General features: G+C 45.0%; 1 protein-coding gene across 1 annotated transcript in view; it reads right to left on the bottom strand.

Annotated features, from left to right (window-relative positions):
• LOC138268719 (extracellular calcium-sensing receptor-like) overlaps positions 1-25,739 on the bottom strand; it is a 38,145-nt gene extending 12,406 nt beyond the window's left edge. The window contains exon 1 of the mRNA XM_069218650.1: positions 24,929-25,739. Within this exon, the coding sequence (XP_069074751.1) occupies positions 24,929-25,654 (726 nt within the window). The 5' untranslated portion in view covers positions 25,655-25,739. The remainder of the gene's footprint in view (positions 1-24,928) is intronic.
• Between the last annotated feature and the right edge of the window lie 200 nt (positions 25,740-25,939).

Genomic DNA, 25,939 nt, shown 5'->3' with positions numbered 1-25,939 from the left:
ATCGCCCATGTGAATGCCAAGTATCCTGGCTCTGTGCATGACGCCTTTATCTTGTGGAATAGCAGCATCCCATATGTGATGGGACAACTCCAGAGGCACCTGGTGTGGCTAATAGGTGAGCCCAAGGTCCCCACCCAGTATAAGAAGGTGTCTGGGTATGAGGTTGTACCTAAGGGTTAGTGTGTGTCTAACAGTCGTCCCTCGATATTTGCAGGTGACTCTGGTTACCCCAACCTCTCAAGGCTACTGACCCCAGTGAGGAATGCCAGGACAAGGGCAGAGGAACGTTACAATGAGGCACATGGGCGAAGAAGGCGGATTATTGAAAGAACCTTCGGCCTCCTGAAGGCCAGGTTCCGGTGCTTCCATCTGATAGGTGGATCCCTGTACTACTCACCCAAGAAGGTGTGCCAGATCATTGTTGCATGTTGCACAACCTGGCCTTGAGAGGCCAAGTGTCTTTTCTGCAGGGGGATGAGCCTGGAGATGGTCTTGTGGCAGCGGTGGAGCCTGTGGACAGTGAGGAAGAGGAGGTAGAGGAAGAAGATGTGGACAACAGAAGTAATATAATTCAGCAATACTTCCAGCGACACACAGGTAAGACACTGTAACTTCACTTAACTTTTCATTTTTCTGTTGGACATTGAACATGGCAGTCTGATTTCCCTATGTCTATGGCCACTTACTATACCCTTTGGCATCTCTATTTACAGATCTCTGTGGCCCACTCTGGCTCCTGGTGTGTTTTCTGCTGCCCATTAAAGGCCATTTCAATGTACATTTTACTGTACATATGACTTGATATGCTTTGAGGATGTTGTACTAATACATATTTGAATCATTTGACAGACTCCAGATTTGTATTTGTTCCAAGGGTGTTTGTTTAAGTGCTCATAAGTAGAGGGGGATGTGCAGTGGGCTGGGGTGATGGTGGAGGAATGTCCATGGTAGAGACAAGTCTCTTGGTATCACATGTGCATTTTCCAAGGGGGCATAGGAAATGGAGCAATGGCAGTTCAAGGTGGACAGGGAGACAGAGTAGGACAGAAGGGTGACAATCAGGAGTCTTATTTCCTGGCGGGGGTCTTGGCAATGTTCTCTGGCTTCTGCCTGGATTGCAGGGACTGTTTGTGTGGTGGTTCTCCTTCTGCGGGGTGTGTGGTGCTGGTGGCCTGTTGTTCCAGTGGCGGGGTCTCCTGTCCACTAGCGCTGGCAGAGGTGGAGGGCTGTTCTTCTGTGTGGCCAGTGTCAGGGGCCAGTTGTTGTTGTGCCACTGCCTCCCTCATGTTGTTGGCCATGTCACCCAGCACCCCTGCAATGGTGACCAGGATGGTCTAGATGAGTTTGAGGTCTTCCCTGATCCCCAGGTACTGTCCCTCCTGCAGCCACTGGGTCTCCTGCAACTTGGCCAGTATCTGGCCCATCGTCTCTTTGAATGGTGATATGCTCCCAGGATGTTTGCGAGTGCCTCCTGGAGAGTGGGTTCCCTGGGCCTGTCCTCCCCCTGTTGCACAGCAGTCCTCCCAGCTTCCCTGTTGTCCTGTGCCTCTGTCCCCTGAACGGTGTGTCCACTGCCATTGACCCCAGGTCCCTGATCGTCCTGTGTTTGTGGGGTTGCCTGGGGTCCCTGTAGGGGTGGACACACTGCTGATTGACGTGTCCTGGGGACAGTGGCATGGGCCCGCTGGGTGGGTGCTTTGCTGGTGTTTCCTGAGGTGGGAGTTTCTGTGGTGGTATGGGACTGTGGCAGGGTAACCGACTGTCCAGAAGTCCCTGATGGGCCAGGTTGGTCATCCTGATCCAGGCGTGCAGAGCTGCTGTAATCACTGTGGGCCTCTTCTGGGTGGGGGGGGACTGGATGTTGCTGGCACCCCTCTCCGGTGACGTTGAGTAGGAGTCCTGTGGGGATGCAAATGCAGTGTTACTGTATCTGCGCATGCCATCTTGTGCATGGGTGTGTTTCCCTGTATAATAGTGATTTCCCTGTCAGCTTTGCCTTGTGTGCCTGGTGAGTTTGTGGGCTGGGTGATTCTCTCTACTGGGCATGCTGTGGAGATGGGTGTCCATGCAGGTCTGTGATGGGGGTCCATGGATTGTTGTGGCATGCAGGGCTTGGTATTGGGATGGTTGGGTTGTGATAGTAGGGTATATGTGAGGTGGTGGAGTGATGGGGTGAGGGTAGGGGTAGGAGTTTGTGATGGCATGCAGGTAGGTGAGGGATAAAGTAGTAAAGATTTGACTTACCAGAGTCCAGTCCTGCTACTCCTGCGAGGACGTCAGGATGCATGATCGCCAAGACTTGCTCCTCCCATGTTGTTAGTTGTGGGGGAGGAGGTGGGGGTCCACCACCAGTCCTCTGTAAGGCTATCTGGTGTTTTGCAACCACGGAACGTACCTTCCCCCGTAGGTCGTTCCACATTTTCCTGATGTCATCCCTTGTTCTTGGGTGCTGTCCCATGGCATTGACCCTGTCCAAGATTCTCTGGCCTAGCTCCATCTTCCTAGCAATGGACGTCTGCTGCACCTGTGATCCGAATAGCTGTGGCTCTACCCGGATGATTTCCTCCTCCATGACCCTTAGCTCCTCCTCTGAGAACCTGGGGTGTCTTTGGGGTGCCATGGATGTGGTGTGAATTATATGTGTGAGGATGTGTGGGGTGATGTGTGGGACTATGTGAGGTGCATGGATGGTGTATGGGTGATGATGTTTTGTGCCTCTCATTGAGTGGGTGCTCCTGGCTTGTCTCTCTCTGCTTGCTATCTTTATTTTCTCTGTAAGGGGTTGTAGGTAATGTGGGTGTGTGTTTTATATTGGATTGGATGTGTGGGTGTGGTGTGTGTATGTGTGTGGTTTGGATTGTCCAATGTGGTGTAGTTTTGTAAGTGTGTGTGTATTTTGAGCGCAGCGGTGTGTACTGCCAATGGTTTACCGCGGTTGAAAGACCGCCGTGGTGATTCGTTGGTCCTGATACTGTGGGCGTATTCCTGTTGGTGTAACGGTGTGAGTTTGGGTACCGCCAGTTTATCACTGACCTTTGCTCTGGCAGACTTGTGTGGGTGTCTGTTTAGTGGCAGATTTCTCAGTGTGGGTCATAATACCCATAGCGAATTACCGCCGCAGTCACGGTATCTTGGCGGCCATCAGCACGGCGGTAGGTGGCATTTACCGCCGGGGTGGTAATGAGGGCCTATGTGGTGTATTTTTGTGGTGTTCTGCTGTGTTATTGCATGATTTATTGCACAAATACTTTACTCATTGCCTTCTAAGTTAAGCCTGACTGCTCAGTACCAAGCTACCAGAGGGTGGGCACAGGATAATTTGGATTGTGTGTGACTTACCCTGACTAGAGTGAGGGTCCTTGCCTGGACAAGAGGTAACCTGACTGCCAACCAAAGACCCCTTTTCTAACACTGTGAATTTCCAATTTTACATTATATGCATTCATAAAACGATACATAATTCACCACTATTTTTCCTAATCCGGCACTCTGTGCTTCCACACTACAAGTAGGATGTTTCCATGGGCGAACTGTTGTTACAACCTGTCCCATGTCTCTACATCAATAAGTATCTGTGGCCAACTGATATTTAAGAGGAGTGATATACAGATATTCCCAACCTACCCTCAATGGCACTGATGCCTACCTGTGAATCCTCTGTAGACCACTGGATGGCACTGATATTGATGGTGAGGGTCTTCCCGGGTGGGGCGCTGGCTTCATACTCCCCCACTTTCATGTGTCTGAGGGTGCCTTGAAAACTTTGCTGCCAGTTGATGATGTCATAGTGCGCCGGGGGGATGCCACCTACATCAAAGAATCTTTTATTGCCAGCGTTCCCTGGCAGATGCACATTTTTTACATAATGAAGAAGCTGGAGGGGTAGGAAGGAGGTAATGGGTCAGGAATTCAAGGGAAGAGATGTTAAAGTGCTAGTGGCAAATTTAAATAAAATATCATATGCTCAAGGTGTTAGTTTTATATGCGTATTATTGATTTATATATCCTGAAAACAATAATAGAACAAACATTTATGAAGCAAGTGTACTAAAGCCAATAAGGAAAGCAAAAGAGAAAGAATATAACCCTTTGTAGTACCAAAACTCCCAGTTTTTAACATTCATTGGTTTCAGTTAACAATATTCAACAGTGGGGCTCGATATAAGAATGGCACATGTGCCCTATTCCCAGGCCAATAAATGTAATTGACTCTAATAGAGGACATTGATCATGCCCATGGAATTTGTTGATTCGAAGCGATCCTTTAAATTAGAAAGTGTCTCTGTTGTTAAAAGCAAAGTCAAGTGAATCACAATAAAATGGGTTATAGTTATCTCATCTGTCGACAGTGCTTATTCTCACTATGTAGTTTCAACAGATGTCATTTCGAAGTAGCTGTGTTGCTTGGATGCAGTTATGCTTCTCTGATTCTCATGATAATGTTTCTGCAAAGTTCAGTCCCTGTTGGATTCTATCCAGTTTTCTAACATAGCACTACATCACTATTTGACCCCTGAAGTCTTAACCATCAGTACAATGGTCTTTTGATGATTCGAACCTGTTTAACTCTGAAGCATGGTTGCTAAAAGAGCTTTCTTAAGCCTCATCACAGCAAATAAAGGTCTAATATTACCGAAGACAGCTTTATCCATAATCAAACAACCCAAGGTGTTGTTTAGATGCCAAAAAGCCTTTTCTAAGCCAAGGAAATAATATTTAGCTGCAGTCTACAGTCAACACTGTCTATTATTGAGTCATAGATCCAGGTACTCTTGCATGCAGCTTTTTTCTACCATAGGGGCATTAAGGATCTGTTATTCTATTTGGCACTCCCATGTGATAATCAGCCCCCTCACGTACATGCAGGATAGACCATAAAGTCCAGTGGGGAAAGGGGAACTGGAAGCACCTGATGCTGCCATTTATTAAGCTACAAGAACAGCAGCTCAGGCAGCTGAAAGAAGGAAACTAGTTTCATGTAGGTTAATATAAAATGAAAAGTATTCTTAAGGTCTGCTGTATACCTCATGTCAGACTTCAAATGTTTTAAGGGCAGAAAGGAGCCCAAGCTTTCCTGGCTCTGAACTAGGACTTCCCACCCGATCCCACACCAGATGCAATGATCATGATCTGACTCTTACATATCACATTACCCTTACTACTTTGACAGAGATGATTAATAATGTGGAATCATTCATTGATTTGGTTATGTGTTGTCTAATTATATTTCACTTGTAGGTATTGTTAACAGTTACTGTAACTATTGTAAGCATTACATTTGTTGTTTGAGCCAGCTAGGCCTTGCTCCCTAGCACCGGTGTATGGCCATCATCCATCCATTGCCTTTATCAATACACATGGAGTTTGATACAGGGCCTAGCATTTTACCAGGTCATGCACCCAAACATCTGCAAGTGGCTAACGCATACTGAGCACAGGGGGTGTTAGTTGCAGAGTCTGTACTGGTGAAGCCTTGTTGCCACTTCACCTTGTACGACCAAAGTGTGACCATTGGGCCAGTGATCTAAATTCTTTTTTTCCATTATCTCACACAGCACAGCCAGCCACCTTGCTGCACCGTGCTGCGTGAAAGGGCAGGAATGTTCCATAGTTAACATGATACAGCAGATCTATGTCCTTTCCTTGAGCATACACCCTTTTAGCTTCCTATCACCTGCACTGCGCCCTGGTGCAAGGATGCCTGCAATGTAGGCAGGATTGTTTGTGCAGGAAGGGGCACCTTCCTGCACAAAAGCAATCCTCAGTGGCATTTTCCTCTTTCTAAGTGTGCTGTAGAATGCAACAAAGAGACATTAAGATAATTATCCTTGTTGCTTCTGTCCTGGGAGGCTTAGCATTTTGATGCATTCCCAGGATCACCAGTGCTGGTAAATTTGTGAATGTGCCAAAATCCATGGGTGGATTCATGGTAACACTTACTCTTCACCCATGGAACGTCCTACTTGGGGCAGAGTAATGCAATGCAGTGATTTGTGCTGTGTTGCGTTACTCCAGATTTATCAAGCCATGGCCTTGCGTGGCTTGATAAATCTTACTTTAGTGTTTCGTCACCCTCGCGGCCCCTTGGTGATGCAAGGGGGACTCAACACATTGATAAATAGTCCCCCTAATTTTTGTTTGTTTTTCTGCAGGATAGCACACATGTAGATATGGTTAGGTCAGGTGTTCCATTCAAAATATTTTTTTTGTTTTGCTAATAACTTTTGCATGGTTTGAAGAATCAGCATTAAACTTGGTAAAAAGTCATATATCCACTTTAAGTACTTCATAGAAAGTTTCATGAAGATAGATCAAGAAACAACCAATAAAAAGGTAGGGTTCCAAAAGTTCAATTTCCCACTTTAATCGCCTTAGGATTATTTGCTCCTCGATACAGAAAATACAGCAAAAACAGCTGAAAGAAATTGCACTAAATTTGTCATAAATGTAGAACTTTACTCAAGGAAGTTCGTTTCTTTGAATTGATTTAAATCCATTCACTAGTGTTTGTGAAATTAGTGTTTAAAAAGGGTATGAGGTGAGCATGAAGCAGTAAAAATTTAAACATAGCTGGACAGATTAGTTCTCAGAGTCGTTTGAATCCAGGTTTGTAAATCTCTGTGAATCTCAAAAAAAATAAAAAAAACTTGAATGTGGTTAATAGATGCCTTTCCTGCACAAAACGCAATGTTAGATCACACTTGCAAGCCAGGGCTCCATCTCTTCTTGTTTGTCCTGCATTAGATCTTCAGGCAGCCCAATCCAGGAACAATGGTGTGTGGTAACTCAGAAGATGTGCTTGCTTTTTCTTCATTCCTCTCCCCAGCATTGTACTACTGTTCATGCTAAGCAATATGATGCTTGTGTATGGGTTATGTTCCAAAGCTGTATTTTCCTCCACTACCCTTGCTTAGCTTTTTATTTCACAAAGTGAATGCCATCTACATGGAAGAAACTTTCTTTCACTCGGTGGAATGGAGACGTGTTCGGGCAATGGATTCTGTTGGCAACATTCAATCCTCAATCTTTATTTCTTCCATTTCTCTCTTCTCCTTTTCCTTTGCATTTTTTGTGTCTGTTCTCCTTTTGCTCCAGCCATCACAATGAAACAAAGGTTTTGGGTACCCAAAAAACGAAATGTACATCTAAAAAATTATACAATCTCCTTTGGCGTGGAACTCTCTAATGGCATGGAGTAAAATGACCTAGGCAAGGAAGTGAATAACTACTTGAATGGGGAATAATGCATGGTCAGCAACTAGTCAAACCTCTGTAATGGTCCACACAAATTTGCAGGTACTCTGCATTTCCCAGGGAAGAGTGGATCCAGCGGACCCTGGATGCCTAAAATAATGAAAACTTGAAATGTAACACTAACATCAGTGACTGTTGAGTTGAATTGATATAACCCCTACTATCAAGCATCATATTACAAATAGTTTTCAAACCAAACAAATTTTACAATTATTTGCATGATTTGCATATGCATTTTCCCAAATTCGACACCAATTGGCCAAATGAGTGTTGTATGAGGTGTCTTACATTTTTGCCTCTAACTTTCTAAAATGGTTATTAAACATTGCAATCTTTGTGAGCTTCAAAAAATTGAGAACATTTGAAATTAATTTTGACATTGCACCCACTGTTCTCATTAGCGGATAGGTGCGTGGATTTAGCATTTGGTTCTGTAGATTTTGGAAGGGGGCAGATTTTGCAGTCTAACTCAAGCATGAATTTGTTTATTTAATAATTAAGAGGGTATGAATTTGTTTTTCAGGAGTATTAGGAATTTCTGAATGGTATTTTATGGCCATCTTGATAAAAATAAAAGTAGTTGTTCTTTACACTGCCAGTACAAACAATACATTCATTAATTGACCGTTGACAACAATAAAGCTTTGAGTATCCACAAGATTAACTCACCGTCACCAGTGCGATGGCTCAACCGCCATATCACAAACATGGCAGTGGGTGTCGCAGGATGACCGCGTGGATCCCGACGGGCTGACGATCGCGGCGATCCTAATCCTCCAGGGCAGCACTGCCCTGGGGATTACGATCTTGTTCTCTGCCATCGGTTTCAAGTCGATAACACCGACATGAAACTGCTGGTGGAGAACGGGTGCAGGGGGCCCCTGGGGCGTACCTGCACTGCTCATGCACTTGGCATGGGCAGTGAGGGGCCCCCACTGGCCAGCTCCATCGCAATGTTCACTGTCTGCTTTTCAGACAGTGAACATTGCGAGGGTGCTGATGCCCCCGGCCCCTACAGCATTGCTGTCGGTTCAGTTATGAACTGGAGAGAATGCTGTAGGCAGCTTCCCGCTCAGCCAGTGGGCAGAAACTGTGGTTTTCGCCCACTGACCTAGCGGGAAGTCCATAATGGCATCAGTGGAGAGGTTGCCACTTAGGCGGCGACCTCCTTGTGGAGGAGCTGGCGAACCGGCTTTTCGGTCCGGCAACTTCAAAATCAGGCCCTATATTCGTGGCCGCTATATGCAAGATTACCAGCACTGATCACCTCAGTTCTCAGACATGGTTGACAGCAGTATTGTCAATAAGGCTTTGTCAGTGTGGAATGCCTCTACAGTGTAACATGTACCACCCATAGCTGCATTACCCCTGGCCCCATGATTATAATGTTAGCAATAAGTTTCCCTAACACTACATGATGTATCAATGAAAAGACATCTTCAAATATATGTTGTAAATTCAGCTATTTTTCTGCAAACATCCTCTTATGAGTTCTGTAAATCCACCTATTTGTGTCTCAAATACACACTTTTAATGTTGGTGTGTGTATATATATATATATATATATATATTAATTAAATCAAGCAAAAGCTTCCAATTTAATAGACTGAGCTGCACACAAGAGATCTACTTATAGTCCGTTGCAGAGTTACCAGCAGCTCCTGAGCTACTCATCAGATAAGCCTGATTTAAGGAATAAGCACTATTTACAGCCTCATTCGGGAACGGAGCCTGAGGGTAGGTGCTGCGCCTGACACCGATACGCACACAAATTGTTTGTGTATTGGGCATCAGGCCTACGTGATCCCATGAAGCCCTTTCTCTAGTGGAGATGGGTGACTGATAGGAAAAAGCCAGTCTTGTTCTATCCTAGTAAGTGACTGACTACGTTTTGACTGTAAACGATAGATTGCAGGAGTCTATATATAATTTTTTCTTTTTTTCACTTGGGTTTCGATTGAAGAAGTCCAATTATTTAATAGGTCCTGAAGAAGCGTCGTAGGATCCTGCTGAGACCATATCAAGACGCGAAACATGTCGACCACATATTAAGGAATTTCGGATAATTACCGACTTCCTGCTTTGAATTTTCTTGTGTGAGTGTCTGAGCATTATCTCAATTTTCACTCCCTTGCCATTCTTTTAATCTTGGCCATTTCCCAACATCAAAGAATAAATCACTTAGTGAGGGTCCTGAGCCAATCTTATCCTTTATTCCTGTACTTTCCTTCCCCACGGACCCATACTTGGCTCCGCGGCATCATCGGCAAAAACAAAAGATCTCCGGCAAAGAGCCCCCCCTTTTTAGGGGGGAGCCCGTCAGACATTGCAGCGCCGGTCTGACGAGGAGCTGTCCGATGATGAAGCATGACACCAAGTACGGTGTGTGAGGACTCTTGCTCCTGATGATCAGGACTCCTTTACTTCCTCTCCCTATTCTTTTGGAACAGTGTATCATATTTTATTATCAAGTTCTTTGGAGGATATACACTGGACCATAAATCCTCCCATCCCCTCCTTTTTTTGAAGTAAGCACTATTTACCACATCTTCCAGTTAGTTCTCCAATCTGTGGTTCACAGTTAAAACAAGGGCTGGACGTGACCCTCAACTACTTTCCATAAGATACCTGATCAATTAAGGTTATGAACTTATGATATCAAGCAAATTCCTGTGAAGAAATATTTCTTTCACAAAGAGTACACCAATATGTACCAGATCAAGCAGTGTTATGTGCTCAAGGTATGGTATGAAGGCAATTTGTGTGTATAAATATTTTCTTCATACAATTAAATCCACAGTATTAATCAAGTCCTGATTTTCAGTGGGGTTTTGGGTTTCATTTCTGCCAGTAGTAGGCTACTTCGGGCATAAAAATGATTGTTCCCCCAAAGGACAATGACAATTTTTGGACCCAACAGGAAGCTCTCTATTTGAGAAAAACCATTTCATAATTTTCACATGCTCAAAGCCAGCTAACTTGAACCTCCATTCTTTTACTTTTTGGATGAGTGTTTTTTTAGTAATCTATAAGAAATAATGATATTGTCCTATTTATTAATCAAAGAATAATTTTGACAGTAAGAGTGCCAGGGTGCCAAAAGAGCAATAAAACGTATGGAGTAAATCATGGGCCTGATTCACAAAGCTAAACTTACTCTGATGGGTAAGTTTAATCTTTTTTCGGTATTCACAAACTATGATTTAATAGTAAGCTTATGACTGCAGAGACTCTGCTGTCAGGGTGGAGAACTCTGCACATAAAAATATAAGCCTGTCCTATCTTTTTATGCGCAGAGTTCTCCACCCCAACAGTTGAGTATACAACTATTAAATCGTAGTTTGTGAATACTAAAAAGATTAAACTTATCTAAAAGCGTAAGTTTACCTTTGTGGATCAGGCCCTATATTTGTATTATTGATAACTTAGATGTGAGTTTTTTAAGGGATTCATCTTACATTCGGACTATGCATCAATAATGGACATTATTGCGAGTAATAAGTAGGACTGATTTCATTTGTCTATATATTTTTAAGTACACTGTTGGCACAATCAGGACAAGCTTATTTCTTAACCTCTTCGCCTTGAATTTGATTAAAACTTCTAAAACTAGGTAAAAGGCTTTACGGAGTATTTTTTATTTGATTAATTCGGTCTAGAAGTCTAGACCATTTAACGTAATAATAACAATCGTACATAAAAGAAAAGAATGTGGTAAAAGCATAGTGACAATATAAAACCAATAATCGTCAAAACATTATAACAGTAAAAACAGCAGGGCAAAACATTTGATCATAAATATAAATACAATAAATACAACATGAATAAAAATATAGTCAAAAAAAAAGATAAAAGCTCAAATATAGGGCTTTTTGTCTAGAGGACCAGTGTGCACAACCAGGAGACAAAAGGACAAAGATAGAGTTCCCATTTGACTAAAAGAGACATTATCAGAATACCAATCAAAAAAAGAAAAAAGCAACAGTAAAAGCTATAGGGAAGGACTCTATAAGCTTATGCAATCTCAGGTGATCATATAGAAAGCGACAAATTCCTAAAGGAGATTTCCTGCTAAAAATAATGCAAAGAAGATAAAAAGAGCAGATTAAAATCCTTCTAAACACTAATATAAAAATAACTCAGGGGCCTTTAGGTACAATGGACTTGCGACGGATGTACCAGGCCTCCGATAAGTATTTAGTGACTGGAATGGCTACCCTGGGAGAGGAATCATGGGTGCAGATTCTAATGGCAGTCACTCTATCCTGAGAAGACATATTTTTGCAAAGGGGAATAATCCACCTCTTTCTGGGTATCTTATACAAAGGGCAGAAGAATAATACATGCTCTATTGTTTCTTTACAGTGTTGGCAAAGGATACACCTGTCATTTGAAGCGATGTTAGATGACCAGTGGGCCATGAAGCCATTGGTAGGCAGTGTACCATATCTTAACTGCAGGTATAAAGCGTGGGCATATGGAGGGATAGGAAGGTTCAGGAAATTCTCAGCCCAGGGTTCATGCTTAATTTGCAGAAAATCCATTGTTAACCTACCTGCCCCCTTTTGGTGCAGGGAATATTCGTTAACTTTCTCCCGATATCTGCTTGTAACAAATTTCCTAGCATTATCAGGGATTTGGTCCGGGTATTTCCAATAATGAGGAAGACCCATTTTGTCCCAGGCAATTTTCATCTCTTTCAGCCAGGGGATTTTCTCCAGTGCCTTAGGGGCGGCTATCAACTCTCTTATAGCCAGCCTATATGGTTCAAGTTCAGCAGATTTCCATAATCGGATCCAATAGGAAAGGGGTCTTAAGGCCGCTATGGTTTTAATGCTATTTAAACCAAGGTCAAGCCTTAAAGGGGTCATTGGTGTACCCGTACCGAGCCTGGACACCTGCCTAAGGAAAATATTTTCCTTGGTTTGCAGAATGTCCAGGTTTTTGTGGGATCCCCAAATTTCCGCTCCATATAAGGCCGCTGTTCTAATTTGAGCGTTATAGATCTCCGCAAGAATGTTCAGGGGGGGGCTCGGAGCCTTTCTAGATCTACGGACTAAGGCCCCACCTCTTTGGCCTATGATTAGAGCCCCTTTGTCAATAGCTGCCTTCCATTTGCCTGATGTAGATAATCTGAAACCCAAATAATCAAACTCTTCTACTTTCTCCAGTGGGGTCGAATTCATCTCGATATTAACACGCAATCGTTTTTTGGACGTAGTGAATATCATAAATTTGGTTTTCTTGACATTTACATCTAGACCATAGTCGCTACAGTAAGCACAAAACTGGTTGATCAGATGTTGAATTCCCATTGGCGATTTTGATAGTAGGATCGTGTCATCTGCGTATTGCAGACAAGGGATTTTTGTCCCACCCAGTTTTGGAGAATCATTTAAGCAGTTCTCTAGGTAGTGGATACAATTATTAATGTAGAGCAAAAAAAGAGTAGGTGCCAGAACACAGCCTTGTCTAACTTCTTTTTTAATAGCTACGGGATCAGTCAGCTCGCCCCCCTGTCCACACCTGATTTGGGCAAAGGTATCTTGGTGCAATTGAACTATAAGTTTCAGGAGGCCAAATGGCACTCCCATATTTAATAATGTTGACCACAGAAGATTCCTGGGGATCAGGTCAAATGCGGCTCTTAGATCTATAAAAACCACATAAAGGTTACCCCTCCCCAGGTCTACATTCTTCCATTTTATTGACATAAATCTTAAAGCTTGGTCAACTGTGCTCACTGCGGGTCTGAAACCCGCTTGTAAATCAGAGAGAGCTTTAGACTCAATAATCCATTCCTCAAGATGGGACAGAAGATGTTTCGCATAGATTTTTTGGAAGTTATCGAGGAGACTAATGGGGCGGTAGTTAGCCGGAATGTTTGGATTTCCTTTTTTAAAGATCGGTACAATTTCAGCCCCTTTCCAAGTGGATGGAACTGGAGCTCCCGCTGCAATTGCATTGCAGATAGAATTGAGGTAAGGAGCCCATATGTCTGGTCTAGATTTATATAGATCACCTGGGATTTTGTCTGGGCCAGGTGCCTTCCCCCATTTCAGGGAGTCTATTGCTACTCTAGTTTCGGATAGGGAAAATGAAATTGGAATGATCTCTTGGTTTGTTAAATCATTGGGGGGCCGCAAGGAAACTTCAGGCGGACCTCCATAAAGTTGCCCAAAATGCTCTACCCAAGTTGCTGAGAGGATTGTAGAGCCAGGCGCGGCAGGGGAATCACTGTCATTATCAGCTATTAGTTTCCAGAACCTGGATGTATTATTGGATAAGGCAGAGTCCAAAATAGTGGCCCATCTGGCCTCCTCCCAGCTTCTACGTGCCTTTAAACATTCCTTCTTATAAGCCCCCCTGGCTGTTCTCAACGTCACAGCATGGCCTTCTTTAATTGCATCCAAGAGGGCTAGTTGTGCTATTCTGCAAGATTTATTGAACCAAGGGGCATTGTACTTTTTATTGAAGTGGTTAAGAGTCTCTTTTGTAAAAAGTTGTTTTAAAGATTGAAACAGATCAGTGTGGGCTATAAGAAGGCTGTCGCCCTCCTCAGACTCAATGAACCGAGTCATGCGCTCCATTTGATTTGCGAGCAAACTGTAAATAGATGCCAGGTGTTTTGGGGAAGAGATAACAGATTCCCATTTGAGATTGCGTCTATTATTAGTTAAGGCCAGTTGGAAGGCATTTGTCCTGGAGTGGGGCGCTATGAACGAAAGAAAAAGACCTCTGGTTGATAAAATCAGAGGGTCGTGGTCGCTCACAGGCTGCTCATCTACCCTCATATCTACCATGTAACGCCAAAGACGAATATCAAGAAATATATAGTCAATGCGACTGCTGTATTCTCCGCGCCTAAAAGTGGGACGTAAAATAGCATCCGAGTGTGAGCGGCCATTACAGGCTCGGAGGCCATGGGCTAGTGCAATGTCAGCCAATAAGCGCGCAGATTTGTTCAATCTTGGTTTTTTGTTGGAGATTAGCTGGGGGATGCCCCAATGGGCATCCTCTTCTTTACAAATTCCTTGGACTAAAGGATTAGGTTCAAAAGTAACATTGAAGTCTCCTCCAATTAAAACAAGAAGGGAGGGATTACTTTTTAAAAAATAATCCAAATTAGACAGAACGTCCGACTCAGAGTGGGGACTCGCATTCCTGTTATAGATATTAATTAAAAGGAGGGGTTTTCCTTCAGAAATCATTAGCGATAGTGCTTGCAGATCCGGGCAACCTATATCTATTTCTTCTATCTTGCACCTGAGAGAGGTATTTAGCCACACAAGCAACCCTCCCGAAGGCCTCCCAGAAGATGACTTACGGGCCGAAACCCAATAGCTTTTGAAACCGAGTCTATATTTGGGTTCTAATGCCCAAGTTTCTTGAAAGAGACAGATCAAGTGATCATCAATAAGGTTACCCCAACCTGGACTTTGTAATTTGCTTTCCAATCCAGCTATGTTCCAGCTGAGTACCTTATCGAGATCCTCTGAGCATGAGGACCCAGCTATATTCTGGAAATATAGCGTACTAGGGGGGGAACTGTTAAAGGCCATGGTACTTCCCTCGGGTGGATTAGGACCAAGAGAATTCTCGCTCTGTATCTTTAGAACCTCGCTGGATGTAACCCCAACAGCGTTTGAGTTTGGTAAATTGGCCATATGGATAGGCCCCAAGGTATAAGGAGCGTTTGACAGGTTAGAAATGCATTCCTCAGTTGCTTGACATGTTATATTTTTGGGTGATCCCAGGACAACAAAATCTGCCAAGATAAGGGGGGCAGGAGGAGTAGAGATGTTAAAAACAATAGGGCAAATAGTCTCAGCTTCACAATTAGGCAATACCACATCCGGAGAAGCATCTCCTAGTCAGTCTGCCTCAGAGAAAGAAGATAAAGGACGTCTAGGACCAATTACAGGGGCAGGCAGTGTGTGAGTAACCGGACCAACCCAGTATGATGGTGGCGATTGAGTGCTCCAAGACGACATAAAAGGTGGATAAAACACTTGTAGCCTGCAAAGAGAAGTTTTGCCCGTTGTAGGATAAGGTCTGTTAGCATTTAAAAAAAGTCGTTGGACAAGATCGGGGGAATTAAAATTAATGAGAGGAGGCGGGCAGCAGCTGTGTGCTGCCTTTCCAATCAGGGCAGGAGCCCTTTAAAAACCAGTGAGCGCTCCTGCTCCGCGGGACGCGCCGAACACTTGCTTGGGTCAGAGGAGGCGGGCGGCAGCTGTGTGCTGCCTTTCCAATCAGGGCAGGAGCCCTTTAAAAACCAGTGAGCCTACCCTTCTCACCATCAATATTGAGGATGACATGGAAAGAGCGAACCCCGCATTCACATGCAACCAGTGAATAACCTTGTTTTTGAGTTCGCTAAAAGATTCAGAAAAGTGAGGTTTGAGTTCAGGAACATTTGATATGAGGAGGGCATAAGGGCATGATTCTGGTGGTAAATGGAGCGCTTTTGGTTCTCGGGAGTCCCTGCTCGTAACCTTCTTTTGGTGTACTGGATGTGGTAATTCCCTGATAGGGATGCAGTCTCCCGAAATAGTTGCTGGATTGTTCCATAAGACGGTTCCTTTTGATAGGGAGGCTAAAGCCATATGAGGTTTACTCATCAGGGTACTAGAAATTTTGGCAGAACTTGGCCAGTCGTGATTTAGAATGGGAGGAAATTTTTTGGGTGTTTGGCCAGTGTGTCTATTGGCAATAATAGAGTCATGATTAGGTTGAATTTCTACAGGTAAAGAAATTGTTGGTATTTGCCTAGTCGTAAGACTTTCAAGTTTGTCCTCGATTATTTGAAGACGGTTGGAAATAGGAAGAAGTAGTTTTGAGAGCTCATCTCTTATGAGATCCCTAATAAACTCGTTTGCATGGGGAATGTTGATATTGTGTGAGGAAATTGATGCCATATCTTTAATAGAGGGTTGGGCCGAGTTAGAGGGACTCAAGGTCCTAGATCGTTTATTCTTGGGTACAGGTTCCCTTCGCTTCCTTTTCCCTTTAGTATTAGATTCAGTTAAAGTAAGGGAACCTTCTATTGGAGGATGCTGGGCCAACAGAAATGGTGCGGCACAAATTGCAGTTGCAGTTGAAGTATCGTCAAGGATCTCTTGAGGAATTTTGGGCGGAGAAGGGGAAGGGATAATCGGTACAGACTGAAGCTCTAATCGCGGGTGGGGCTGTGAGGCTGGGCTATCATGGGCTAAACTAATAGATGCAGAAGGAGGGGCAGCAAGGCGTCGTTGCACTAATTCTATTTCTCTTTCGAGTTCCCCAACGGCCTTTTGTAAAAAAACATCTAGGGTTTTGTTAGAATGCTGTTTCCCATCTGAGCCCCCCCCACGTCGTCTGCCCATTTTACTAAAAACCAGGGGCCTTTAATAAGCTCCTGATTAATGGTAATACTGAGGCCTTTGGAACCCAACTTCTACCCCAAGCAAGCGTTAAATAAACTTCTCAAACCCTGCTAATTGCGGATCTCACGGACAAAACTACAATCAAAGACCCAAATGCATATATGTATATGTGGTTTGGCCCAACCACTTATCATGAACAAGCAAACACAGGGCGAGAAATGGAAGGTGAGTTATAACCCCTTGACCTCCTACCACCCACCAAAAGACGTATTTCGGTTAGAGAGTATGTGGGGAATTAGTGGGAAATTCAACTGGAAACACAGCGGGCAAGCAAAAGCTGATTAATATTGGTAGATGTCCACTAGCTTGATGGAGGCCTGGTGCTTGGTGGGAAAAGCTACCCCTACGCAATAAAAATAAGCTTGAATTTGTCCTTCGGGCAGTCAAAAGCAAAATTGTTATCTGGGACCACAGATTGAAGCAGATATCAGAGGGGTGGCCCTGCCCTGCCTCTTCCTGGCAATGACGGGCAAGGACGGGCCCGCCCTTGGCCCGGGCTTCGCCAGGGCGCCGCCCGCGCGCGTCCCGCGGAGCGGGAGCGCTCACTGGTTTTTAAAGGGCTCCTGTCCTGATTGGAAAGGCAGCACACAGCTGCTGCCCGCCTCCTCTGTCCCAAGCAAGTGTTCGGCGCGTCCCGCGGAGCGGGAGCGCTCACTGGTTTTTAAAGGGCTCCTGCCCTGATTGGAAAGGCAGCACACAGCTGCTGCCGCCTCCTCTGTCCCAAGCAAGTGTTCGGCGCGTCCCGCGGAGCGGGAGCGCTCACTGGTTTTTAAAGGGCTCCTGCCCTGATTGGAAAGGCAGCACACAGCTGCTGCCCGCCTCCTCTGACCCAAGCAAGTGTTCGGCGCGTCCCGCGGAGCGGGAGCACTCACTGGTTTTTAAAGGGCTCCTGCCCTGATTGGAAAGGCAGCACACAGCTGCTGCCCGCCTCCTCTGTCCCAAGCAAGTGTTCGGCGCGTCCCGCGGAGCGGGAGCGCTCACTGGTTTTTAAAGGGCTCCTGCCCTGATTGGAAAGGCAGCACACAGCTGCTGCCCGCCTCCTCTGTCCCAAGCAAGTGTTCGGCGCATCCCGCGGAGCGGGAGCGCTCACTGGTTTTTAAAGGGCTCCTGCCCTGATTGGAAAGGCAGCACACAGCTGCTGCCCGCCTCCTCTGACCCAAGCAAGTGTTCGGCGCGTTTACGGAGTAAAAGATAAAGGAAAGGTGGAGGAGGCATCACCGTTTTCTAAATTGCATAGGTGAGCTTATCCCCAGGCCCCTCTGGAAGACAAAGTCACTCGATGATTTGATAGGGCACCGGTGAAAGTCATCTTCCATGGAGGACAGGAGCTGAACATGGGAAAGGTGTTAGGGTTTTGGTGAGAGATGAGATGTACACACAGAAGAAAACAGGCCATTTTGACACTAGAAAACTAACTCTGAATCTCTTTGTACAAAGGAATATACAATTGTTAATCAAAAAGATTCTCATGTATCACACGTGTAGGAAAGTACCATCTTGCCTGGCATGTTACCCCCATTTTTCACTGTATATATGTTGTTTTAGTTCTTTGTGTCACTTGGACCCTGTCACCCAGGGCCCCAGTGCTCATAAGTGTGCCTGAATGTGTTACCTGTGTAGTGACTAACGGTCTCACTGAGGCTCTGCTAATCAGAACCTCAGTGGTTATGCTCGCTCATTTCTTTCAAATTGTCACTAACAGGCTAGTGACCAATTTTACCAATTTACATTGGCTTACTGGAACACCCTTATAATTCCATAGTATATGGTACTGAGGTACCCAGGGTATTGGGGTTCCAGGAGATCCCTATGGGCTGCAGCATTTCTTTTGCCACCCATAGGGAGCTCTGACAATTCTTACACAGGCCTGCCACTGCAGCCTGAGTGAAATAACGTCCACGTTATTTCACAGCCATTTTACACTGCACTTAAGTAACTTATAAGTCACCTATATGTCTAACCTTTACCTGGTAAAGGTTAGGTGCAAAGTTACTTAGTGTGAGGGCACCCTGGCACTAGCCAAGGTGCCCCCACATTGTTCAGGGCCAATTCCCCGGACTTTGTGAGTGCGGGGACACAATTACACGCGTGCACTACATATAGGTCACTACCTATATGTAGCTTCACAATGGTAACTCCGAATATGGCCATGTAACATGTCTATGATCATGGAATTGCCCCCTCTATACCATCCTGGCATAGTTGGCACAATCCCATGATCCCAGTGGTCTGTAGCACAGACCCTGGTACTGCCAAACTGCCCTTCCTGGGGTTTCACTGCAGCTGCTGCTGCTGCCAACCCCTCAGACAGGTATCTGCCCTCCTGGGGTCCAGCCAGGCCTGGCCCAGGATGGCAGAACAAAGGACTTCCTCTGAGAGAGGGTGTTACACCCTCTCCCTTTGGAAAATGGTGTGAAGGCAGGGGAGGAGTAGCCTCCCCCAGCCTCTGGAAATGCTTTCTTGGGCACAGATGTGCCCAATTCTGCATAAGCCAGTCTACACCGGTTCAGGGGACCCCTTAGCCCTGCTCTGGCGGGAAACTGGACAAAGGAAAGGGGAGTGACCACTCCCCTTACCTGCACCTCCCCTGGGAGGTGTCCAGAGCTCCTCCTGTGTGCTCCAGACCTCTGCCATCTTGGAAACAGAGGTGCTGCTGGCACACTGGACTGCTCTGAGTGGCCAGTGCCACCAGGTGACGTCAGAGACTCCTTCTGATAGGCTTCTTCAGGTGTTGCTAGCCTATCCTCTCTCCTAGGTTGCCAAACCCTCTTTTCTGGCTATTTAGGGTCTCTGTCTCTGGGGAAACTTTAGATAACGAATGCAAGAGCTCATCAGAGTTCCTCTGCATCTCTCTCTTCACCTTCTGCCAAGGAATCGACTGCTGACCGCGCTGGAAGCCTGCAAAACTGCAACATAGTAGCAAAGACGACTACTGCAACTCTGTAACGCTGATCCTGCCGCCTTCTCAACTGTTTTCCTGGTGGTGCATGCTGTGGGGGTAGTCTGCCTCCTCTCTGCACTAGAAGCTCCGAAGAAGTCTCCCGTGGGTCGACGGAATCTTCCCCCTGCAACCGCAGGCACCAAAGAACTGCATCACCGGTCCCTTGGGTCTCCTCTCAGCACGACGAGCGAGGTCCCTCGAATCCAGCAACTGTGTCCAAGTGACCCCCACAGTCCAGTGACTCTTCAGTCCAAGTTTGGTGGAGGTAAGTCCTTGCCTCCCCACGCCAGACTGCCTTGCTGGGAACCGCGACTTTTGCAGCTACTCCGGCCCCTGTGCACTTCCGGCGGAAATCCTTTGTGCACAGCCAAGCCTGGGTCCACGGCACTCTAACCTGCATTGCACGACTTTCTAAATTGGTCTCCGGCGACGTGGGACTCCTTTGTGCGACTTCGGGTGAGCACCGTTTCACGCATCCTCGTAGTGCCTGTTTCTGGCACTTCTCTGGGTGCTACCTGCTGCTAAGAGGGCTTCTTGTCTTGCTCGACGTCCCCTCTACCTCCTGGTCCAATTTGCGACCTCCTGGTCCCTCCTGGGCCACAGCAGCATCCAAAAACGCTAACCGCACGATTTGCAGCTAGCAAGGCTTGTTGGCGTTCTTTCGGCGGGAAAACACTTCTGCACGACTCTCCACGGCGAGGGGGATCCGTCCACCAAAGGGGAAGTCTCTAGCCCTTTTCGTTCCTGCAGAAACCTCAGCTTCTTCTGTCCAGTAGAAGCTTCTTTGCACCCACAGCTGGCATTTCCTGGGCATCTGCCCATCTCCGACTTGCTTGTGACTTTTGGACTTGGTCCCCTTGTTCCACAGGTACCCTCGACTGGAAATCCATTGTTGTTGCTTTGTTGGTTTGTGTCTTTCCTGCATTATTCCTCTATCACGATTTCTATGTCCTTGGGGGAACTTTAGTGCACTTTGCACTCACTTTTCAGGGTCTTGGGGTGGGCTATTTTTCTAACCCTCACTATTTTCTAATAGTCCCAGCGACCCTCTACAAGGTCACATAGGTTTGGGGTCCATTCGTGGTTCGCATTCCACTTTTGGAGTATATGGTTTGTGTTGCCCCTATCCCTATGTGTCCCCATTGAATCCTATTGTAACTATACATTGTTTGCACTGTTTTCTAAGACTATACTGCATATTTTTGGTATTGTGTACATATATCTTGTGTATATTTCCTATCCTCTCACTGAGATACTTTGGCATATTGTCATAAAAATAAAGTACCTTTATTTTTAGTATAACTGTGTATTGTGTTTTCTTATGATATTGTGCATATGACACTAAGTGGTACTGTAGGAGCTTCACTTGTCTCCTAGTTCAGCCTAAGCTGCTCTGCTAAGCTACCATTATCTATCAGCCTATGCTGCTAGACACCCTATACACTAATAAGGGATAACTGGGCCTGGTGCAAGGTGCAAGTACCCCTAGGTACTCACTACAAGCCAGTCCACCCTCCTACAACACGTTTCTATATTCTTAGGGTAATGCTACTTACCTTTGAAAGTGGAAACCTTCACTCATTGGTCAGATTTGTGTTGCAAGTTAGCCAACGCATACTTGGATTACAAAAAACACAATAGACCTGTTGAGCCCTCCATCCTTGTCTATTTTAACAATTGATTTCGGCATGCCTGATGTTGGATTTTTTTGCGGACATAGTTGTCTCTTCTTTGGGAAGTAGTTCACACACATTTATACATCACTTTTTGCTCATTTCAAGAGGTCTCACTTAATCTCTGGATCAACATGTCCAGAATCACTCCCAAGCCCATATCGGCAGATTCACACAATGACAAAATGCATTGTACCAAGGAACCTGCAAGGGTTTCTACACAGAAGCTTCCAGTAGCCATGCAGTCAAGTCTCAGACCACCCGGCTTTAGATTCATCACAAAATCAGGATACAATAGGCTCAGTTATATCTAGAATATCACAAAATTGTGCTTGCTTTAAGCCAGTATGCACACCAGAATCAAAGCTTAGATCATCTAGGCTTGCTCCAATTCAATATACTTCCTGGGATTCTGACTGTATACTAGTTGAGCCCACTTCTATCCAGTGTGTTCCACTAGACTCAGTGCACATGCTAACTGGGCAATCCCGTTTGTGTTGGAAGTATGAGCATCTAGAAGACTCAGGTACTTTTCTTCATCTCTGTTTGGTGAAGAAGTGATAGAATCTCCTGCAGTTGCCCAGGAACACACACTGTAATCCAATGTGTCTACTAGCACACAAACTCTTCCTGTAGAGGTGACACGTTGCTCTTGCTAGAGAGGACTGGTATTCCCCTTCAATTGGAAAGTCACCACTAGTACTGTGACAGGCATTCTGAGGACACAGACATGATTGTCAAAACATTACTACATAGCATTGAGACTCACAAGAACAGGGTAAAATTCTTTTGACATACTATTTAAGAAATGCAAAATGGGATGTATGAAATTTGCAATTCAGTAATAGCGATTTCTTAAAATTCGCAAACGCTATTACCGAATCGCAACTAGAGAATGCGACTCCATTCAACCCTATGGGCCTGTAGGCCCGTAGGTGCGAATGGTTTTCCATTTTCCAATATGCAGTTAGGAACTCGCAAATTAGGTAATGCAAATCCCAGGGTGCTGGGGGCCTAAGGCCCCCTCTGATGCACCCCAAAAAAATATTTGCGGACCTGGGTAGCACACACATGCCTTAGGAGCAGGTGTGCGCTACATGTCACTTTTAAAAATGCATTTATAATACATTTTTAAAAATTTGCCATGCTTACCACCAAACTTGAATTTGTGGTAATTGCATTTCCTAAATGCCCAATTCGCATTTAGGAAATGCTTGATACATGTGCCATGGAAATCGCAAATAAGAATTCTCGATTTGCGATTTCCTGTTTAGAGAATCGCAATTTGCGATTCTCTAAATGGGGTTGCAATTTTAAGGAATCACTATTTTTGTGATTCCTTAAAATTGCACTGCGAATGCCTTTCATACATTGTGAAAGGCATTTTTGCATTCGCAAACGGCCTAAATTTGCGATTCGCACCGTTTGCGATTGCAAAAACGTTTGATAGCCCTTAAAGCCCATTATTTAGAGAATTTCAGGCTCTGTGACCACTATATCAACTAGCACCTCAAACTGTTGGGACGGTAAACATTTCTTTCTCTGTGGGATGGCTTAAACTTTGATAATGCTGGTTTCTGGACTGTGGGGAATCAGACAATGGTCCCGGAGATCACTGCATGCTCCCTGACTTGAACTTCCTTTTATTTGAACATTTAAAAAAAATAAAAAAGCGGTCTATTCCTGAAGGCAACCTGGACTGCTTAAAGAAAAAGTGCAGTCCAAATGTATTAAATGCGAACACAATGTTAGAGGTTTGCAATTCTTCGCATCCCTGCATCCCATCATTTGAAGGCATTAATAGGTGGTTTCAAACTGCCTCCTACGTTATAAAAAAAAAAAAAAAAAAAAAAAAGGTTTTGCAACGTCATGGAAATATACATTTTGCAGCGTGACTGATTAGCACATCATTACAATTACAAAATGAATTTCTTGAATGGCTCGTGATCAGGTAATGATACATCACATCCTAATTTATTTTCTGAGAAATGCATTTCTGACCAGCATTCATTTTGCAATCACATATTAGGGCCGGATTTAGAGTCTGGCGGAGGGAGTTACTCCATCATAAACATGACGGATATCCTGTCTTCCGTATTTCAATTCCATTATATCCTATGGGACTTGTAATAGAGCGGACGGGATATCAGTCAAATTTGTGACGGAGGAACCCTTCCATCAAACTCTAAGTCAGGTTCGTAATAATCATGAAATGAACTTCAGTCCCCAGATTCGGAGGTTGACAACTCACCCAGTAAACCATGCCTCTTCACTCAGTAATTAGCAAAAAGAATATTTAGAAATTTTGTATAGTCATGTCTTGTTTAAGTGAAACAATCACCCATCTATGAACTGATTTATAAGGTTTGCCAAGCTACATCTAGTGGGCTTCATGCCGGCCACAAAAACGTACCTACTTGTGAGGATATATTTTCATGCGCAAACATGGAAAGGACGGTAGAGAGACAGACAAATGAACTGCCTTTCAAATAAAAGCTTGCTACACAAGAAAAATAAAGGTGTTGTCTAGGGAAATCTAGTCTAATACAACTGCTTTGAGACACAAAGCTGAGTGAGCGTTTTCTGAAACAGGGGGAGGATTTTTATCTGTTCAAGCAAAATAGTATTTTTTCTCCCTACAGATATAAAAAGGGCGACACCCTGACTGTTTATATTAATTGGTGCATCTGCCATGTGGCACCCTGAGGCTGATGACTTACATCAATTTATGAAGCTGCCACCCCTGAATAAATTGCACACACACACTATCATCTACATTGACTGTGCTGGCTTGAGAACAATACACAGCTAAAGTTTGTGGGACAGAGAGACCCTCCCCGCTAAAGATTTTGGGCCTCATAATGAACATGGCAGTTCAGACCACCATGCCGACGGCGGCGGAAAATACCGCCATGTAATGAACATGGGAGGACCGCCACAGGCAGCCCTCTGCCACCGCCAGGCTGCTGCCAACAGGCAGCCTGATGATGGCGGATATCATTATCCAACAGGGCAGCACTGCAAGCAGCGCCACCCTCTGGATAATAAACCCTTGTTCCATCAGCCTTTCCCTGGCGGGTTCCTCCGCCAGGTAGAAGCAGGCGGAAGGGGTGTTCTGGGGGCCACTGCACATGCACTTGGCATGGGCAGTGCAGGGGCCCCCATGCAGTGCCCCGTCGCGCAGGTCACTGCCCAATTTACGGGTAGTGATCAGTGCGACAGGTGATGCTGCACCTGTCGCACAGCGGCATTAACGGCATCTCAGTGTGGAGCTGCCAGCAATGTCCCAGCCCTGCATTCTGCTGGGCCGGCGAGCGGAAACACAGTTTTTGCCTGCTGGCCCAGCAGAATGTCCATTATACGGCCGGCGGGGTCTCAAGGGGGCTGGCGGTCTATGAGAAGACCGCCAGCATGAACACGCGGGGTTTCCCACCGTGTTCATAATGACCCCTTTATCTTTTAAAACTAAGTACGGAACTATCTTCTCAAACATGACTAAAAGAGTTACTATTCCTGGTAAACAACAATGGTCTTAAAGCAGATCCATCCCACATCATTTCATCATGCTTAATTATTTGTCATTCATTTTAACTATAAGTTTGTTCATTTAACACTGAAATATCAGTTCCTACCTGCCATGGCTGGAAGCTGATGATGTCAGCACAGGTTCCTCGAGGAAAAGGTCCGGAGCCAGGTCTACAGGAACTAAGGTCATGTAAAGCCCATGCAAGGACATAAACAGCATTGTAGATTTGGTTTTTAAATCGTACTCTAGAGACATCATTGTTGTACGCTTGAAGGCTTTCTAGCTTCTCAAGCCCAGTGCACATCTTTGTTCTGTTATCCAAAGCATCAGAAAAGAGTTTCTGGTCCAGCCATTTACAGCCGAAGGATTCTTCCCAGAATTCTTTAATAAAAACATCGTCCTGAGATCTTGAAGGTTGGAGACTTCCGGTATATTCTTTAAAGCCAGGCATCTCTCCGCTGTGACTTTCAAATCCAATGGTTCCACTAAGAAGTTGTGAGTATTTTTCCATTGACATAACAGCAGATGTTGACCAACCATCACTTGCAACCCAAAGTCTCCCAGTCACCTTCTCTTTCACAAGTTCATTCAAAACAGGGACCAGGTCAGCGTCATTGGAGAAGATGATAATAGCCTTTGCTGTTGAGTTTCTGATCACCTGAACAATATGAAAGGCATTCTTATCAGCTCGACTTGTTAAGATGTTCTCTGAGAAATCAATGCAGGCACCACCCTTGATGAGCTCTTCCTGTAACACATGAATGCCCCTTTGGCCCAAGTCACTGTCCTCAGCCAGAAGACCCACCCATGTCCATCCGAAGTGCAGGACCATCTTGGCCAGTCCAAGTGCCTGGGATTCACTGTTGGAGACTGCCCGGAAAAATGAGGGGAACTGGCTCCAGTCACTCAGGAGTGGGATTGATGATGAATAACTGATCTTTGAAAAGAAACAGACATATTTCATCCATATAACACTTTTGATGGGCCCTGGATACGTATGGAAAGTATTACTAATTAAATGAGTATCTCAGGACATTGTCAGCTGGTAATTTCTGTCTGATATTCCCTGTACTACATCTCCATTCATATCTTAATTAAAGCTTCTTATACTTCTTAT

This window comes from Pleurodeles waltl, chromosome 12, assembly GCF_031143425.1.
Source record: "Pleurodeles waltl isolate 20211129_DDA chromosome 12, aPleWal1.hap1.20221129, whole genome shotgun sequence".
Taxonomy (NCBI): Eukaryota; Metazoa; Chordata; class Amphibia; order Caudata; family Salamandridae; genus Pleurodeles; species Pleurodeles waltl.
This window is presented reverse-complemented; position numbering and strand designations above follow the sequence as displayed.